The following is a 21197-nucleotide window of genomic DNA, read 5'->3' on the forward strand; positions in this document are numbered from 1 at the left end:
ATAGGCCTCAGTTCGCATTAATTTCTCACGGATTTCCTGTTGACCATTGCTCCCACCGACACCCATACGAGAAGCTTCTCCTGAAGGGAAAACTGAAGCAGCTGCACGGACAAAAGAAACTACACCTCTTAGGGGCTGCCTCAGAAATCTCATCTGTAGCTCCCATTAGATCTCCAATAGATCTAATCATCTTTTCTGAAGTGAGTGCTACGCGTTTTTAGTGACAGAAGCAACAGAATACTACAAATACCTTTCACCTGCAGATATCACCCAGGCATAAAAATTAGCTTTGTACTTGTCAATAAATCTGCTGCACTTGGTGTCCTGTAAGCTTCGATTGTTGATGCTCAAAAGGCATATTTCTGAATTGTAGCCTTTATGTTTAAAAACTCAGGTCTCTGCCAGGTCTCTCTTGGAAATTAGATTTTTAATCTCAATGACATTTTTTTTACCTGGAAAAATAAAGAACTAATAATAAACGGCTGTGTTAAGATTTCAAATTTTTAACGTCAAATTGGTGTCTGTAAGGCAACCACAACTCTATGATATTATCTATTTTGCATTTCATGTCATTTTTTGTGATATTTTGTTATTTAGGTCTACTAAAGCTCCCCATGACAGACATTGCAATGAGTGAAAGAGGAAAGGAAATACACAAAATACACTTAGCAGCAAAAGAACCCAGAGATGTCAGGTGCATTGCGAAAATGTCTTTCATTTTCAGTGTGAAAGGACATTATTAAAAGCTTGCTATATAAAGCTGTTAGCACTGGATTCAACATTTTTCGTTTACAGCTCAGGTCCTCATTGCCTACGTTTTTCTGAAGTGACACTATCACACCTATTATATCTTGTACTATTTTGAACCTCGCTGCTGAATGAAATCACCGCCGCTGATAAACAGCCTCCAGGACACTTACACGCTGTTCTTCTTCATATTCTGTGAATAGTCCGATATGGCTTTATCAGTTTCCCCTGGAGAAGTGCTCCGAATCAGCTCGACCAAATCAGCTCCGAAGTAAACAAGCCTTTGTTTGTATGTGTGCAATCAATATATAATCAAATTTACTTATCCATCCACTGAAAGGATTTGAGGTGACTGTGACCTCAGCATTCAAAAATACCTCTTGACCATTTAATGGTGAGCTAAAACGAGAGTGTTAATAGATTTAGCACGCTGCATTTAATTTCATAAGATTGCTTTGAATTCTGCATGTACCTATTAGGTTTTGCACTTTTGTGTTAATGACATATAGTCCTACACCTCTCATCACTGCAAATAAAATCATTTTGTAAATCATGCATTTATAGTTTGCCAAATGTAAATTGCTGAAATACACTGCTTTTACATAATGCTTTAAACCATTAATGATGTTAATGGTATATTTATCCCGTTAGCCCCGTTAAGCTTGCAGCCATTATACTACAGATTTTTGTGAAATCCCTTTACACGATTTGTCACAGCTCATGCATTTTCATACCTTTTCAGAAATTACCACCATGACCAAATCATGTTGACAGTTTTGTTTCATTATGATTTCTGAAAACAAAAAAAACCGGATCTACTTCCTGCAGCCTGCAAAACATTGTCACTTGTGTCCCTCGGTAAACTCGGATGACACTCTGTTGTCGAATTTGTTGCCTAGAGAGAGTTTCAGGCATAACTTACACACTCACAGGCCTGTCAGAACAGTCTGTTTCTCTATTCTCACCACAGCTGATTGATTAGCATTCCTTGCTGATCAGACAATTATTAATTCAGAGCTTCTCCCTGCAACACAGTAGACAAAAAAAGGGATCCTAGTTATAGTAAAACTATGGTCATAGTTCCCTGTCTCTGTTATCTAGAGCACTGTCCCATCTTTTTGTCCCGTTGATGCATTTGTGTGGCACGATGACTAACCCCATCTTTGGATTAGGAGTAAAAGGTCTTTATGTTTTTAGCACATTAGTATGGATTTACTCTGTAGGTATTTTTTGTGGCCATGTGCATGTGTAAATGTTAGCAGGTCCTCTGTAGGCCACTGTAGAATGTAATTAATTGTGTTGAGGTGCTGTTCTCATTGCACTACATGCTATTGTTTTACACACACAAGGCCAAATTCCACGGCACTATAGCAGACACAAAACTTAATCTTGCCAGTTATGACTAGGTAGTGTGTTTAATTCATTTGATTAGTGAAAGTATTTTTCAAACAGTACCTGTGCGTGGTGAAAAATGACTGCATAAGACACAGAGGAATGAGTCAAGCATAAGCTGTTACCTTACTTTTGGGAAACTTGGATCATTCTGCTAGTCTGAGTTAGAGTTTGAATAACTTTTCCTATTTTTTTTAATGTCTTTTCAATTTTTCATTTCTGCAGAAAAACAACAACAACGACATCATGGCCACATTTTTAAGCAGTGTGAGTGAGAGCTGGCTAAAAACTAAATCAAAAAAAAAAAAAACAACACCTTGGATGTGTTTCTTTTTTTTAGCAATAGTAGATGCAGTGGTGGAAGTAATTCACATGACATAAAGGGAAACTGTAACAGCAGTCAATAGCCAAGGTGAGCTGAAGAGAAGCTGCTGCATTCAGATGTGAGAACTTTCTTTGTGTTAGTCTTGTAAGTGTTGTTCTGTGAGTCGATAATGACATTGTAGGTCCCTGTTACGGAGCATGCTGCTGCCGTGTCATCTACTCCCGTAGGATTTGATCTTCCGCTATATCAAGCAGGATTCTTTACAGCATGAGTTACTGGAGCTGCTGTGGAATGGAAAACTGTGCCATGACCCACTGATTGTATTTGGAGAAGACTTTTGTACTTTACCCTGTCAGCTCCTTCATTGTTGTTTGATTTTGAAAATTGGACTTTTGATTACAACACTGCAACTTTTAACTTCTCTCACTGAGCTGTTCCTTTTTTTCTTGTTTTATTTTTAATAAATGTCATTTTATTAGCAGCATGGTGGTTAGCACTTTTGCCTCACAGCAAGAAGGTCCTGAGTTCAACTCCACCATCTGTGTAGGGTTTGCATGTTCTCCCTAGGTACTCCGACTTCCTCCCACAGTCTAAAGACATGCAGTTAGTGGAGTTATGTTAATTGGTAAATCGAAATTGCCCATAGGTGTAAATGTGAGTGTGGTTGTCTATCTCTCTGTGTTAGCCCTGTGACAGACTGGTGACCTGTACAGGGTGTACCCCGACTTTCGCCCTATGGTAGCTGGAATAGGCTCAAGCCCCTGTTCCTGTGATTTATTTTCTGTCAGCTTACAAATTGATTAGTCATTGTGGGTCTGAATATATGTAGAGTAAGGCTTTCTGTCAGTGTTTTCTCAATGCAAAAAAACATTCTGAAAAAGTGCCATCACACACATGTACGCACACAAACTCGCACAGGCTTTGATCGTCATGCCATCCTGTGTTGTTTACATAGTCGAATGCTTTTACCCTCTAGCTGAGGGTTAGAAAGACTGAGTCTATAACTGATGGAGGCCCATGCCTGCCTGTACTGTTTGACATTTGTGCTGAGCCCAACACTTTACTCCACACAGGCTGTACAGGATGGTTGGGTGGGGTGAGTGGGTGTGGATGGGTCCTGCATTCACCCGTCACATTCTACACTGAGCTGGGAAAGTCAGAGACGAACGCCTGTCAGGGTGGAGATGTTGGACAGAGCTGTTAAGTGTACTCCTCCGAGGAATTTTCGGCTTGTGTGGAAATTGTAAACAAAGTAGGGTGAAAATCCAGGATAATGCACTAACACTGTTTGTATTGCAGCCAAAGTTGCTAATTTTGTCTCCTCTCTCGTTTTCTCTCTTGTCCTTCTGTCACTTCAGTCACAACCAGAGGACCACCACATTTCGACATCCTGTGACTGGACAGATTTCCCCAGAGAACATGGATTTTATCCTGCAGTGAGTAACTAATGCGCGCGCGCGCACACACACACACACACACACACACACACACACACACACACACACACGTGTAAAATAAATAAGTAATAATGGTTTAACTTATACTTCACGCTACATTTACTTGACCATTTACTTAGGTCCATAAACATTTGGACAGAGACTTTTTTTCTTCTTCTAATTTTGGTTGTGTACATCACCATAATGAATTGTAAATGAAACAACTCGGATGCCGTCGAAGTGCAGACTTTTAGTTTTAATTCAGTGAGCTGAACAAAAAGATTGCCTAAAAATGTGAGGAACTAAAGCATTTTTTTACACAATCCCTTCATTTCAGGCGCTCAAAGGTAATTGGACAAATTAAGTATCTGAAAATAAACTGTTAATTTCTAATACTTGGTTGTAAACCCTTTGCTGGCAATGACAGCCTGAAGTCTTGCCCTCAACAGCTTTCAGTTGCTGTCTGTTTGTGGGCGTTTCTGTCCAAAGTTAAGGCTTCGACAAGTGAAATTCATGCTCAATTGGGTTAAAATCAGGTGACTGACTTGGCCATTCAAGAGTATTCCACTTCTTTGCTTTAGTAAACTCCCGGGTTCCTTTGGCTATATGTTTTGGGTCATTGCCCAGCTGTATTATGAAACGCCACGCAATCAGTTTGACTGCATTTAGCTGAATTTGAGCAGACAGTATGTCTCCGTACACCTCAGAATTCTTTCAGCTGCTTTCGTCCACTTGTTGTGGAGGGGTTTCTCTTCACCATGGAAATAATTCTGTGATCATCCACCACTGTGGTCTTCGGTGGACGTGGACGAGTTCATCAGTGCTTTCTTTCTTTCTTTCTTTCTTTCTTTCTTTCTTTCTTTCTTTCTTTCTTTCTTTCTTTCTTTCTTTCTTTCTTTCTTTCTCTGGATGTACCAAACTGTAACTTTAGTTTCTTCCTGACAGTGACTTTGGAAGCATCTTGGAAACCTGAATTGTATAAAAGTTGAGTTGGATATGCTTTCTTCTGAAGTGGGTAGATGACAAGCTCTTAGAAATCTACTGCTATGAACTTCTTTTATACAAAGGAATGAAAGTGTTAGTGGACTTGCCAAGGACAAGCAATTTTACTGAAGTGTTCCCACTATCTGTACAATAGCAAGAATGAGTAAAATATTTCTCTCTTCCTGTGTGAAATATTCTTTTAGCTCCAACTGTTTTCCTTGCTGAAAGTTAGATGAGCCTTTGAATATTAACTCAACCAGCACAAAAACTGTAGGCAGGGAGAGATGGATAACCCCGGTGAACCCAAAGATTAAAAAAAAATTGACTTGACAGATGCTGATCTGGAGCGAGTTGTATTGATCTTATTGATCTCTTTACTAAAAGTCAATAAGCATATTTCTTAAAATACTAAATATAAATTTGTATACAAACTCAACGGTGTTTCTATTTGAAGTTTCCTGGATTCTACAGTTCAACCCACGTGCGTGATATAAAAGGGAAAATACAGTTTGTATTTTTTATTCAGAATATCTTTCACAGTTCTGATACCACAGGTAGCAATTTTACATGTTTTTATATTGAAGTTTCAAATTTAATACACAGATATCACAGTATACATGATCAATTATCTGCTTTTAGGAAATTAATGTATGTCACTGGTGAACTGTCAGGGGCTGTTGATTACCATCAGTTCTCTAGATATCTAAACAGTGCTATTTGTAACCATGTTTCATAACATCATGAGCATTTCCCACAAATGGCAGAGACAAAGGTCAGCAAGTACAAGTAATATAGTCCCCAGCATTCCCGCAACCATCAAAACGTAAGAGAAGACACTTATTTTGTAAAATCGATGATAAAACTGATTTAAAATGATATACTGCATAGATAAAGCTAGACTATTATGCACAAAATAGAAATAAGATTTGGTGGAACTTGGAATTTGAAATGCCAAATATGTGCAAATATGTGTGCAATGAGGAGGGAGAGCCCGGTTTGATAGTCTTGTTCGCTGGGCTTTTTTTATCCTCTCGAGCCTGTTGCACTGCTCTGGCTGCCCTGTTGAACGTTATGCTTTTGGGTCAGTGCTGAGCGAGATGGATCATGTCATGTACAAACCTGAGATGAGCACAGCTACGATAGCAGTACCCTGATTTTAATTTCAGGTTAAATATCCAAATATTAGATTATTACATCCCTGAATGCTTTCAGACTTTAAAAGCTCTGATTTGTGTGGGTCTCCCTGAAATAAAGAAGTTGCAGTGCCTACTCAAAACTGTTAAGGAGACATTTTGCATTGCACTCTAATGGCTTTTGTTTGGGGGAAGGACTCCCTGCCAATGAATGAACCTGACACCAGACTTTCACCACAGAGCAGGGAAACTCTATGGTCTCTGTTACAAGAGACTAGATTTTCTTTTCCACAGCACAATTTGTACTGTATAGCTCAACAGGATAAGTGAACTTAGGATTTATCTGTAAATAATCTGTAAATAAATATCGCTGGAATTTAATTATATTCTGCAGCCTATAGATAGTTTGTATTTATTTTTTTAAAGATTTAATTATTTTTGCAGTAAAATAAACATTTTCAAGCCCCAAAACATTAATAACAATATAACGCCACATCATTGATCCATCATACGAATCAAGGTGTTATTTGTGCATTTTAGGTGCTCTATAAGTGAAACGCCATAAACCTCCGTCGAGGGTATGGACACAGACAGTAACAGTATGTAAGGATGTGTCCCAAAAGTGTGTTTAAGAGCGTGAAAATGGTTTATAGGAGTGTGGGGCGGGTTTTTATAGCTTAAAATATATAAACACAGTTTTTCAAATTTTTGCTATGTAACTTTGCACTGTCCACTTTCTGCTGTAATAAAACAAATTTCCCACGTGTGGGACTAATAAAAGTTATCGTATCTTATCTTAACATAATAAAATAAACATATGGTTTCTACTTAGCGGATTTTCACCTCTCGGGAATATGTCTGAAGGTTTTCGGTCATCCAAGTCATCGTAGTCTAACGAGCTTGGAAAGAAAAGCATCTGGACTTCTTTAAGTTGCCTGAAAACGTTTCACCTCTCATCCGAGAAGCTTCTTCAGTTCTAGTTCTGAACTGAAGAAGCTTCTCGGATGAGAGGTGAAAGTCCAGATGCTTTTCTTTCCAAGCTCCTTAGACCACCTCTAAGGAACATATAACCCCCGTGATAATCAAGGAAATACAGTGTATGTGTTTTTGTTTTTTTTCCTTCCCTCTGTGAAAAATAATTCCATATCTTGATTGTGGCACTTTTCTATAAACCAGTTTGGTTTGGGTGGGATATAAATCAAAATGTAGCCACAATGTCTGACAGTTTCCTGTGTTTTCGGTTATTTATTTTATCATTGTTTTACTGAATGGTGTGGCCGGTTCTGTGTCTTCCTATCTTTCCTCTGTCCACCTGCGCACACCCTCAGGAGATAAAGTTAAAGTTGAACATCAGCTTACAGAGCACATCGGGTGAAATTGGAAAAAAAGCCCCATCAATACTAATAGATTTTATGTCGGTTGAACTTTGATTTTCATAGGACTAGGAGGATAGGTGGGGTCAGAACAAGAGGGAATGACTCATGTCCAAAGGTCTTCATACCAATCTCAGCAGACATTGTCAGACTATTGGCTTTATTACTTGGTCACACCACCCATCCATTTGTTTATTTACTTACTTAACCTTTTAAAACTAACCCCTTTCTGAAAAGTCAACCCGTTTCTGATGGGTTTTATATGAAGCCCCTAAAGAGGCAGCCACACAGGAAGTGACTAGCACTGAAATGGCAAATAGAGAATGCAGAAAGTTACTGACATTTAACAATTTCAAGTGATGATGGGAGAAAATAATCACTGTGAAGTGTGTGTGTGTGTGTGTGTGTGAGTTTAACTTTTCTCAGCTTCTAGGCAAGTAGTTAAAGAAACTACCAATGAGAGTGAAGGATATTGTTGATTTACATATGACGGGGTGGTAACCACATTATTAGCAACATTCTAATAATCAGTCCTTTTTAATCCATCGTGTAAGTCAGGGATTTTAAAGTTAGCTTTGTTGTGACCATTGAGTAACTTAAATGAAACAAATTCCAGAAAGTTAAAGGATTGAGTACATTTATATAGTTTATCCTACATATATTCATTCCCTCGGCGTACGGAATCTAATTAATATAACAGTGTTAAAAATATTGATGCGTTTTCTGATAGTGAGTGTAATGGAGACCAGGGGTTCCATTACCTTGTTGGCACTGTTAGTGATTAATTGATGGATTGGGAATTTAAAATAGTATAATAAAGAAAAACACATTAGTTCTTATGAATTCTTTATTAGGTTTATTTGACATATGATTAAAATGACAGCTTGTAAAGGTGAAGAGACAGGGGGACTGGCCATCCTACCTGTGTCAGAGAAGAGCCAAAGTTAGAGCTGCTTGTGAAATGAGAACTTATAAAGGTACTCACCTGTCCTGGTTGCTTCTTGCAGGATGTGGAGCAAAAGAGTGAAAGCGGCTCAATCACCTGCTTAAGAGCTCCTGGAGCAGACCAGTGTGCCAGGTTAAGGAGTATGGTTAAAGAGGGTTTTAATTTAGATAGAAATGAGTGAAGCTTATGTTATTGGTTTTTTTTATAGTACGTGTTGGAAATATGTATATGTTTGTGATGTGCTTTAATGTTATTGTATGTTTGTTTGTGTGGAGGGCTATGTTTTCATGTTGATTAGTTAAAACCCATACTTGGGCTATTCCAGATGCTCACCTGAAAAGGTAGAGTATAAAAGGAAGCCATTGTGTTTAGTTGGAGTGAGTGTTTTTGTGCTGTTAACATGTGCCTTCTTTAATAAAGTGCCAATCCATGGATGTATTCTACTCCAGTCTCGCGTCATATTATTGGACAGAACCTATGACCGCCGGCCAAAACTGACAGCGAGTAACATCTCAGTCAAAACTTTAAAATTCACATACACTGTATCCTCACAGCGGTGTCATTTACTGCGGTGCAGTTTTGCTTCCTGGTATTTAAGAGATATCTGTAATCCTTTAATTAGTATCTCTGGGTATGTGGTGAATGCATTTGTGTGGCTCACCTATCTTGCTGTAGTGTTTTGTATATGTAATTTGCTCTCGGGCACTATGGATATTAATGCAGCTTAGACTGAATATGCATGTTTTTGCTGATTAGTATGTGTGGGCATGTACACACATCATGACAACTTATGAGTTATGGGTATTGTTGTTGGTGAACATCAAAGCTGAAATCTGGTTCGTCAACAAAATCTCTGTAATTATGAAGTGCCTTTAAATACCAGATGGCATATCCAAGACAAAATGGCTCTTAAGAATAAAGCTGGAAGAGAATTTTGTGTGATTTTAAGTTAAAAACTCACAGCACAAGAGGGGGGATCATGAACCTCAGGCTTTCTTTGGGTGGGGGGTGTAAGGGACCTGAGATCAGTGCTTTGTATACTTTGAGCTTTTTTATCAAAAGCTGAATTCTTTACACAGTCTGGAACTTCAGCTGACAGACAGTAATATTTCTAACGCGACTAAATTAAACCCCGCTACAAATCTCTTCACAAAACATCCATCATCATTTAGACAAGTACAGTCAGTGTTTTTCAAATTTCATACACTGGTTAACAGATTACCACCACTATTTGGCATTTTTTTTTGCGAATTCTTTTTGCATAGGCGGATTTATTATTATTTTTTTTGTAACATTAATATGTCAATAATACTAAAATAGTGTTCATTCTAAAACCAAGATGTTAAGTTGAATTAGTTAAACATCGTCTCATGAAATACTTTATCTTTTTCTGCACACAAAAACTCTATTAAGGTACCTTCGCTACTGTTTGATTGGATTAATAGAAAAATCTACCTCATGTGCTTGGTTATTGGTTGCATTTTCGTTGAATCTTTTATTAGGTTTAATTCTTCCTAAATGCATCAGAGCCAAATCCAGTCACTGATTTGGTGAAGAACAATTAATAGAGATTTTGTGGCAGCTAATCTAATGAGAGAACACATTAAAATGTAATCAAGTTTCAGGGCACAAGCACAATTTCTATCAGCCTGTTTTCTTTCCATTTTTTCCCTTTCTGCCATCATCTCATTGGTTTCAATTTCCTGTTTCCTCTATTTCTGTGTCCCACCCAATCAATGTTTCTGTTATTTCACTTTCCGTTGTTGCCCATACATCCTGTCGTAGCTTTTTGCTGAGAACTCTAGCTTCCCACCCGTTGGAGAGTCTGATTTACCTGGCTGCTAGAGAAGCAATATTAGTATGAGCAGTACTTCCTTTTTGCACTGAAAGTGAAGTGAAGATTGCTTTTTGTTTTGCGTGGGCAAGAAGTGCTTTTCTGCCCACCTGACTTGTCTGGCATGGACCACACTGCAAAGCACACTATAGCTCCATTCACCGGTCCTTCCACTTGCCACTGTGGCTCCCTTCGCCATGTGATTTTCTTTCTCTTTGCACCACTTGCCCCATCTGTCTTGCTCACTTGTCTTTTCCTGTCCCTCCCATGCTACCCAACCCATTCCTATGCATCATCTCTCTCTCCTCTTCTCTTTCCTCCATACGTCCCAAATGATGAAGGACCTGGTTCCATATTTCCTCACCATGTTCTGGTGGATCTGTCTTATTAGCAGCTGTGTAGGCGTGAAGCAGGTCTGCACAAACCACTATGATAATGTGTCAGTCCAACCCACACACATTTTACCAATATGTGTGTGTATATGTGTCACTATGAAAACAGTAATTTTTCTATAAGGTTTTAAAGAGGGAGGCAGTAGAAATTAAATCGGTTTAGCTGCTAAACAGGAAATGCTTCATAGTTCGGTGTAATGAGTGTATTAAAACAACGAAGGAGGTCATTTGCTGTGCTCATTTAGGGCACAGCTGAGCAGCATCGATTGCCATCTTCATAATGGCTGTAAAGAAGAACCTTGAGGGTAATGTATTGAAGCATTCAAAGACCAATTAAACCTTAGTTGACTGAAGTCTTGTGCTTGTTTGTCTGCAGCAGTGCTCTGTGAAGTCAATTGTTTGTGTTGATAGTGTTGCAAAGGAGTATCCGATCCAATAGTACTTTTTAGTCAATTAGAATCTGTAGCATTAGTGTCTTTTGGCACCCCTAATTAGCTTCGTACTTGACAGTTAGGGCTTTTTAAAGGTTCATTTTTGAACACACTTCATACGTATATTGATATAATTAAGATAATTACTGATGTATTGAGTTTAATATTAAGACATCTGTAGTTTTTTATGATCCAAACCACAGCTTTGCACTGAAAGACATTTATGAATGAAAAAAAAAACAAAAAACAAACAAAAAAACATACATAAATGAAAAGTATCCAAGATATCAGTAGTGACTGAATACTGGCCAATCTGCTATTAAGCATGTTCAGTATCACAAACACGGTCATTTCTTAACTCTCATATGAAATTATAATTTGAGCCATTTCCCTTTGTGCCTTTCAGAATATTTGCAGTGCTGTTGTAGGACATATTTGCAAAACCACACACACACACACACACACACACACACACACACACACACACACACACACACACACACACACACACACACACACACACTAATATTTTTATTTTTTACCATTAATAAGTTAGGCACTCAGATGGAGCAGAGGTAACCTTTAGGTTACAGCCACCATGTCGCTGCCTCAAGCTAGCACACTGCCTGTGGAATACACTGGAGCTCATATTACTGTGTATATCTGTCATCATCAGCTGCAGCTCCACCCGCACCAGCCAGGCTTCTTTTTTTGGTTTGATGTCAACATGATCTGTGATGGCGGCATCAGCTCAGAGACCATCAAAGCAGAGTCAAAGCTCAACCTGAGAGTGATATTAGCAGCAGGGTGTGGTGCGTGCGTGTGTGTGTGTACAGAGGCTGGCGTCAGCGGGCCTGCTCACTAGGGGTTATCGTGGATTAAAGGGCTAAAGTGTCAGGACTTTACAGGTTCTAGGAGTACCTTATCAGCTCTTATTTTGGCAGCAGGAGAGACAAAATAACTTCCCATGGCTGCTGCTGTCGAGGTCTCAGTATCTGAAGTGTGTCTAAGTCTATTTGCACCACATCTATCTGTCTGTCTTCTTGTCACTGGGTGTAAGGTCTTGGAATGCACTGAAATTTCTATCTCGGAAGCTAGTAGAACATTCAAGCTGTTTGCAGATAGACTGAAGAACTGTCAGTTTCAGTTTTCCTAACTTTGTTTTGTATTATTCTGGGATGCATGGTTAATCCCAAGACTTGCACAGCTTGTTGCATGGAATAAAATAAATCTCCTAACTCCTGTTTGTCATGCACAAGCATCAGTTGTAAGACCAGTTTTGGTCCCAAAAAATATTTTCTCACGAATTTTTATATTTCTTAATATATGCACGGTAGTGTTGTTGTTTTCTTCTGCGTAAATGTTATGAAATTTTGAACGCTCTTGATTTGTTAAAATGTGGGGAACCAAACATTTAAATGTAATTATCAAGCAGATTCTGAAAAAACAAGCTTGTTTTTACTAAAATAGAGCATGTACGCCAGATGAAAAAATGTCCCTCTACAAATGGAGATAAAAAAGAACTCCTGCTGTCTCTTGGCATGTCTTTCTCATTGTCACACTTGCTTTTCTAAAACCTTTCTCCATGCCATGTAATTTCCCTCTGTCCCTCTCAGTGAATGTTTCCTGTTCTCGCTCTACTTAGACACATATTTTTGTGTCTTTGACCCATCCTCTGTGTATTGATCTTGGATTTGGTGATTAAAGTGAAGCTATGCCAGTAATGTGATGAGTGCTCACATGGTGCTTCGCTGAGGGCACAGCAACGTTTTGGTTGAGTGTTGCCATAGCAGCTTTGTGGAGCTGAAGCGGAAGGGAGCAGGGAGGCGGGCGGGCGGGGGCATTGTAGATGAAATGTGTTGTTGGGCAAATCTCAGACCTGCATCAGTATTCAAAACATAATTGGTACATTTAAGCTTGATTAATTAAGCTGATTGCTTTTGTGAAAACCTTATAGACGATTCAAGGTTTCCTAAAATGACACAATAAATTGACGTTCTTTCAGAAAAAAGATGCTCTTTTAATTCGTTTTTGAAATTGTGATGAGAATATTAATTTCATCTTTGAGCATAGTGAATGCTTTGTGTGACCACTTGGTGCTTCTAAGGCTCAAAATGTTCAAAACCTACTGGTTTAGAGATGCAGAGTTTCAAAATAGCCTTCATATTATCTGACATGCTGTCAGTTCCTCTGATTATTATATATCATAAGAATGAGCCCTGTTATTTTATGGATTTTTTGTAACAGTGCCTCTTCCTATACATTGCTTTCGTCACCTTATTAGACATCTTCACACAAACCACAAATCGTCTTGCTGACTACAGTTAAGATCCAGCACATTTTTTTTCTTTTGGTTCCCAAGTGCCACTTTAGCTCACTTTCAACCATGTTAGCACCAGGAAGCTTCTCCCCGACAGATGACTGAGGCCAGCTGAAGCTATGGTGCAAGACAGCTTTCACGATACTGTGTTCAGAAGGTTTTTTTCCCCTTTTCTCTACATGGTAGGTTGCACTGGTGTTTAATTGCAGTTTGCTCCACACAGGAAAACGGTTCATTTCTTCCATCCCAGATTTTGTTTTTCTCTTTGCTGTCAGTCAGGGGCTTTGGATTTGTCATGCTCTCATAATTTCCAGAGTTTGGCAACTGTGGAAATGCACTTAGGTTCTCTTTAGCAGAACTTTTTAAGGACTTTTTAGGGTACATAATTATTAGTTGCCTGACAACACAGTGTTAGGGAGCCACTTATCGAGCTCAAGATAGTATCCTTCTATTCACAGTTATGATGTTTAACTAAATGAAGCATTTTGTGACTCCACCTCCATATTTTATCCCTATTTTAGGGTGAAAAATATATATTACCTAGTGTGAAGTGTTAGCTTTTCCATGAGTAAGTACAGCAAACTTTGAACCTCAAACAGATTTTCCATTTCAAGCCAGTATTTAATAATATGAGAAAAAAAGGAGTGTCTAGTGTAAGGCAATTTAGTGCCATGAACATCAAAAAAGAACATCACATCGGACAATTTGTTAAGACTGAAGTGCCAAGGAAACAAAATTCAAAGTAAAAAATGAATGTGCAGTGGAGACACGGGCTGTCCTTTCCAGCATCGTCAGAAGAAAGCTTTTTGTCCTTACTGTTTATCCAGATGTGGGTTTTTTTTATTTTTTTATTTTATAGGGATAGTTTGGTCTAACAATGTGGACATACAAAAAACAAACCAGAGAAAGACAGTGACTGAGTTTAATTGGGTAATTGATTGGGTATTTCTGACTGCCTTGGTCTTCAGGATGCAAACTGAAGCATGAATGTATGATTGTGTTTAAATGTCAGCCGTCTCTGTGTGGGATGCCATTGCTTTTCATTTTCCCCATATTTCATTTCCTGTTCTTTGCATCTTATGTGTGAATGTGGGAGTTTGCAGTATCTTGCAGTAAAAATGACTTTTTTCCTGTTTTCTCATGAGTGGTACAATTAAATTATAAAAAGTCATATGGTCAAATGTCAGTCTTCATGACAATTACCTTTCCTGTGTGATTAAATCTCCATTGTGACCTCTCTATCGGGCTCTCAACAAGTGGAGGGAAGGCGCTTCTCTCGGCAGACAAATGTTCTCCAACACATATTTTAGTTTCAATGTCAACTCATGGCCTGTATTGCACTCATGGCCTGTATTGCACAGTGAGATTAGTATGTGCTATTTCTAAGGTTGTGATTCATGTGCTGTCATGCTTTGACCATACAGTTTGCTCTTTAATACTAACTTTTAATAGGTACATCTGTTCAACTGCTCGTTAATGCGGATATCTATTTGGGCAATTACATGGCAGCAGCTCACTTCATTTTGGTATGTTGACAATGTAATGGCAACCTGCTGATGTTCAACCTAGCTTCAGAAGTGGGGGAACGAAGGTGCCCCTGATGCCAGAGGTGAGAGAACAATGGCCAGGCTGCTTCAATCTGCTAAGAAGACAACCAAGCTATGCAGAAGACGACAACCTGTCAGCTAAGAACATGAAACTGATGCTAAAGTTTCCATGGACGCACCAAAATTGGACAATTAAAGATTGGAGAATTGTTGTGTATCTGAGTCTCGATTTCTGTTGCGGCATTCACATGGTAAGGTGAGAAACTGGTGTAAACTACATGAAAGCATGGATCCATCCTACCTTTTATCAACTGTTCAGGCTGCTCCTTGTGATGTGATTGTTTCGGGGATATTTCCTTGGCACACTTTGGGGCCAGTTGTGTACCAGCTGAGTATTGGTGAACCATCACAGCCTACTTCAAAATTGTTGGTGACCATGTCCATCCCTTTAAGACCACATTATCTTCTGATGGCTGCTTCCATTATTATAATGGGCCATGTCACAAAGCTCAAATCATCTTAAACTGGTTGAGGAATAAGTTTATTATACTGGCCTGCACAGTCACCAGATCTTAAGCCAATAGAGCACATGTGGAATGTGGTGAAACTGGCAACAGGGTGATGCTATCATGTTAATATAGATCTCTGGGGATGCATTTCCAGCATCATGTTGACTCTATGCCATAAGGAATTAAGGGAGTTCTGAAGGCAACATGGGATCCCACCATCTACTAGCAAAGTTCAGAAAGTAACCAGTGAGTCTGCCTTTTCTTCTTTTTCTTCTGTAGAATAATTTGATCACATCAGAGAGAAATTGTCCTTTCTCTGTTGAAGTCTCCTTTAAGTCGTCGTTAGTGATAGCTAGTCCCTTATTTCCATGTTTGTTTTTTATTATTTTAATTACGAGCTGTGATTATGAGGTTTATCCTTTGTTTCTAAACCTTCAGCTTTTGAAGTCACTTCAAAGAATCGTCTTGTGTAGATGAGTTGATTTCTCTGAAGGTATCACCCCATTAGGTTGCATCCCTTCACCACATCATTTTGGTTGTCAAACTTATTTGTCAGAAATTCTCTTGAGATTTAGTCTTCCGTTACAATCAATTTGTAGAATTACAGGACATGGGATTTGTCAAATTTGAAACCGAATGTGCTGTTTCCTTTGTCTCCAGTATGGTTCCAGTTTGAGAATATGGTATGCAAGCAAAAGAGAACCCATTTGCACTTTTTATTATGACCCCTTCAAACCCCTTGTGATGAGCAAACTAACTTCAAGTGTGAAATCACTGCCGTGCCTTTTACATTTTAAAAAGGCAACAAGTAATTTGAGATCAGGTAACAGGAATATGAAGCAAAAGCAATGCTGTATATTTGATTTGCAGTTTTTCTTCCTGCACTCATCAGTCATGAATCAGAGCTCGAATACTTCAGTGATGCTTTCTTCACAAATCACATTTTCTCCATGTTGTGCAGTCTAAACAAGTTGATCCTCTAGTTGTACTCTTGACCTGATGCACTTACCTTCTAAAACTGATGCTTGGTCTCGGGTCATTGCCCGAGATTCGGCACTTATCGCTAGAGATGATCCTCAACATTAAAGTTAAGTAAATTTGATGCCAAGGTTGACTGTTATTCTCTGCAGCAGTTGGAGGTCCATGGAGACAGGTCATAGTCATCATCTTACATCTTTGCAGACACACTAAGCAGATTTTGATGTATCAGAAGACTGTTTTAGCACTAGTCTGTGAAAGCAGGTAACAGTAGTAAGCTAAGGCACTTATTGTTTCTCATAGCCACCTCTAATAGCCACATTACAGTAAAATTGTAATGATTATAGTATGCAACTTTCATTACAGAGAAATATATAGTGTTGAAGTGCTTTAGCTTAACTTCATAAAAATGCAGTAAAAATAGTCGCCTAAAACTAAGATTTGGGTATTTGATTTACCACGTTATCACGATACCAAACCTTCTGATCCTCCAGTAAATAAAATTATGAATGAATCTAAGTGATTGTTGATATGCTAATAACATCATTGTTGTGATGTGATTTTATGTCCTTGATAATCATGCAGTGAACATATACTTTTGTGACAACTGAAGACTTATTTCAATAATCAAGTGGGGATGTTTAGTAATCTAACATAACCTTGAAGTCTTTACCCTGTGGTACAAGTGTTGTGCCAGAAAGAACACAAAGAAACATGTATTATTCTACATGAACAGAAATGTCCAGTGACAGATATTAATCTCATGTCATAGAATAAAGTCACATTTAATAAGTCAGATACCAAAGGAAAATATTCATTTTCTTTCAATTCAGTTTCATTCATATAGTGCCAAATCACACCAACAGGTGCCTCAAGGCGCTTCATATTGTAAGGTAGAGACTCAACAATAATAAAGAGAGAACTCAAACAATCAAGCCACCACGTATGAGCAAGGATTTGGCAATAGTGGGAAAGAAAAACTCCCTTTTAACAGGAAGAAACCTGCAGGGGAACCAGGCTCAGGGAGGAGCAGCCATATGATGCGACAGGCTGGGGTGATGGAAGGAAAACAGGACAAAAGACACACTGTGGAAGAGCAACTGAGATTAATATCTAATAATTAAACACAGAGTGATGTGTAAGCACATAGTAAGTGAAAAGGGTGAGTGAACACAAAACACTCATGGGAAGCAGCCTAAAAATATAAAATCATTACCAAAAATTAATAGTTCATGGTAAAACTGCTCCATGAACTACATTGATACTATACAATATCAGTATTGTACTGCACAGCACACTACGGCAGTGTGCCTTTTCATCTTGTTTACTCAAACTTTTTCCTCTTCTCTCTTTTTTTCTTAATCATTTCAGCTAGATTATTTTGGTTGCCTGAACCAATCAGTTAAACAGAAATGATCATACAATAGAATACAGTAAAATAGAATAGAATGTATTGCACTGCACCTCTACGAGCTGTGTTACATGTATAATAGGACGGAAAAGCCAGAGAGATTGTACTTCTGAGTTTCAGGTGCTCATTTCTGATCTTTGTGGGGGTTTTTTTCTATCTTCAGAGTAGTTAGCTATCGTGTTACTGTCTGTTGAGATGCCATGCTCCACGTTACTTCCTTCTTGAACCGTTGCGTTTGACAGATAATTAATAAGTCATAATAACAGCTTGAATAAAAGCTACATGGTATTCAGTAGGCTGGAAAACCTATATCTTTCTTTATGACATCATTGTGGAAGCTGGTAATAATAATCTTAAATTACATGGTAGTCAATGTAAAAGATCTTTGTGGGGTTTTTTTTTCTATCTTCAGAGTAGTACAGGTCACAGATGCTAAAATCTGTTCTTTATGACACAGAAAGGAAGTAAATTTGTGCTCTAACTAGTCTGGTCTTTTATTTCATCTTACCATCTGGCTTTGCGTGTTTTCCAATCCTCTGCTGAGCTTCCTTCTGTTTCAGAAAAACAGAATTAAATCTGACAAAATTTGACAATATCACTCTGAAGTATTATGTGTGATTTCAAAATACACACAGACACACACACACATTGTGAGCCTGCAAGTATAAATAAACAAGAAAACTCTTGTTTAGATGCAAATATGATGGTTTAATTTTACTGCACAAAAACGAGTTCGTGCTTTTATCACGGGAGCTTTTCAATTCTGCCCTGTATTAGCTTTTAATTAAAGAACAGTGACTTCCCCAGATGTTTTATAACTTCAGTTGCTTACAATTACTCCACTGAATACTTTTTGTTTCTCACTTGACTTCAGATGAAAATGCAACTCATTTTTATTTTAGGGTTCCTGACCTTTAAAAAGTTTCCATGAAATTCTCTTGACAGGGGAATAAAAACAGATTCTGCGAACCCACTGACACAACATTCAAAGCCATTATGCATATGTGGGAAAGAAATTTAGTGATGTTCAGAAACTGTTGGCTGTGTTGGTGCGTTACAGCTCAGCCTGTAACGTGGAGAGCAGAGCTGGGAGCAAGATCAGTGTTTTTATTGGGGGGAAAAAAAGAAAAGTGAAATACAGAGAAGATGAGCACAACAGATAAAATATACTTTAGATAAACAACAAAAATAACGTAGTATCAAAACCAATATTTGTTTCATTCTGGAAATATTTTCAAATCAGACATAATCAAAGCATTTTTCCTTTAATAAGTCTTTTACCAAGAGGGACGCATCCAAGACACGAAAATGTGCTCAGAGGAATAAAACTATGGATTTATTTGAGAAAGATGGAGTCGGAAAGAAATGTAACACTTAGTAATTTTCTTGGATGAAAGAATGTATTATATTACCATTGTTCTCTCTTTTGAAACTAATCAGACAGATACAGACACTTACTGTGCCTGGTGTTATTCCACTGAATATAAAAAATACAGCACAGAAAGTCTCATCTGTCTCGCCACAAAAAGACAGCAGCAATAGCGATTGTGCCATCATGCAAATAGATATTCGGTGAAGACCACATGCAGGGAGGCTCATTTTGTTTCCTCAGTTGTTTGTGTGTACTTTGGTTTTAAAAGTATACACACACAAATGTTGGTAGCCTACAAGGTTACATGTGGAATATGTAAAATCGTAGACAAACAGCTGCGACCGAGGACAGCAGAAGGTCTGTAGGCAGGAAAAAGTGTCTGTAGCCGATCATTTAGAGGATAAATCTTTAAGAGGACTGCAGTGACTCTTGAGTGACTGTAAAAGTGATTTTAGGATGTGTATTGAGCGCCATTTGGCTTCCCCAAAAATGTGAGGGAAGAGAGGGAATCTTTCTACAGGCAGGCACATAATTAGCACTGTGGGACAATCACTGGTCTTCATAAATCACTTTAAAATCAGGAACATCTAAATATCAGAAGCAGTCACAACTCCAATTTGCTGGACATTTAGCCTGATAACATATTTGAGGCTCATATAAACAAATGTGGACGATAGGCACTCACAACATTTGTAATTCATCAGTGCCTCAGGCTTCTAACAGGAACACAGTGAAGGTGATATGTCTAAAACTGCCAAAACGTTCTTAGATTCAGTCATTTTAATGCGTCCAAGGTTGCTTTAAAAATAGTTCAAGTACAAGTGTAAAGTACAAGTGAAATGAGATGGCCAAAAAACACACAAACAAACAAACAAACAAATAAATAAATAAAATGTATACATCAGGCTGCTTATCTAAAAAACAAATAAGAACAAGACTCCAGTAATTCCTGCTCTGGCTCTTCCTGAAGGTTCAGGTGAAATAAAAGAAAAAAGTAGCACGAAAAAAGACTGCAGACAAAGAGACGTTTTAAAATGCTATTATTGCAGGTTATTACATCTGTTTGCGATGGAGTCGGGTGGATATCACTGTGAGCTGTGTGAATAAATCAATCTACAACTCTTACAAGCAGAAGCTTGTGAAATAAGGTTTGAAAACCTGAACTCATAGCGGTTTCTGAACCATTTTTGCAGAGTTTTTCAAAGTCTGTAGATTGCCATGTTTTGTTTTGTTTTCCTGTTCTTCAAGGTAGAGTGTGCTTCCTGAAACCAAAGTGCTGTAATGTGAAAAAGACTTTACCAAACCCTGAGTACTTTGTTGTGTGTACTTTGAGTCTCATTCACAGCTGCCAAAGGATTATCCAGTTCTTGGCTGTCTGTTAGCTATCGTGTTACTGTCTGTTGAGATGCCATGCTCCACGTTACTTCCTTCTTGAACCGTTGCGTTTGACAGATAATTAATAAGTCATAATAACAGCTTGAATAAAAGCTACATGGTATTCAGTAGGCTGGAAAACCTATATCTTTCTTTATGACATCATTATGGAAGCTGGTAATAATCTTAAATTACATGGTAGTCAATGTAAAAGAAACATGCTTTTTAAATGTGTGTTTATGAAAAAAAGAACTGAAAAAAAAAAATACTCAAGATGTATTAATAATTCAAATTCCAGCAGAAATAGATCTTGAAATGGTGACAACATGTCAGAGAGGCTGTTCAGGTGGACATTTAACAGTGGTTACAGCGAATTTTCTTTCACTAACTTCCCTCGCATATTTTATAAATAGAAAAAGCTTAATGTCATTAAATTAATATTGTGTCATCCACAAATATCTGAAAATGTCAAAACAGTTTCAAAAACATAAAAGATTCTGAACTGAAAAATTGTTCTTGGATATAAAACATCAGAACAATGAAAAAAAGTTTGCTATTTTTGTTTGATGGTGACGTAATAGTCCTCAGTCTCAAATTTGGGACTGCTGTGTCTGACATCCTTTTGGAATAAGGCGTAATGGTGCTAATTTACATTCAGTAAACAGTTACACAACCCAGTGCTTTGTGCACACT

The 21197-nt window shown here is 38.1% G+C and overlaps 1 protein-coding gene across 1 annotated transcript in view; it reads left to right on the plus strand.

The window, feature by feature from the left end:
• Window positions 1-21197, plus strand: part of LOC101480143 (pleckstrin homology domain-containing family A member 7) — a 142208-nt gene that overhangs the window by 68004 nt on the left and 53007 nt on the right. The window contains exon 4 of the mRNA XM_076886099.1: window positions 3823-3900. Within this exon, the coding sequence (XP_076742214.1) occupies window positions 3823-3900 (78 nt within the window). The remainder of the gene's footprint in view (window positions 1-3822; window positions 3901-21197) is intronic.

The sequence above is a fragment of the Maylandia zebra genome, linkage group LG7, assembly GCF_041146795.1.
Source record: "Maylandia zebra isolate NMK-2024a linkage group LG7, Mzebra_GT3a, whole genome shotgun sequence".
Classification (NCBI taxonomy): Eukaryota; Metazoa; Chordata; class Actinopteri; order Cichliformes; family Cichlidae; genus Maylandia; species Maylandia zebra.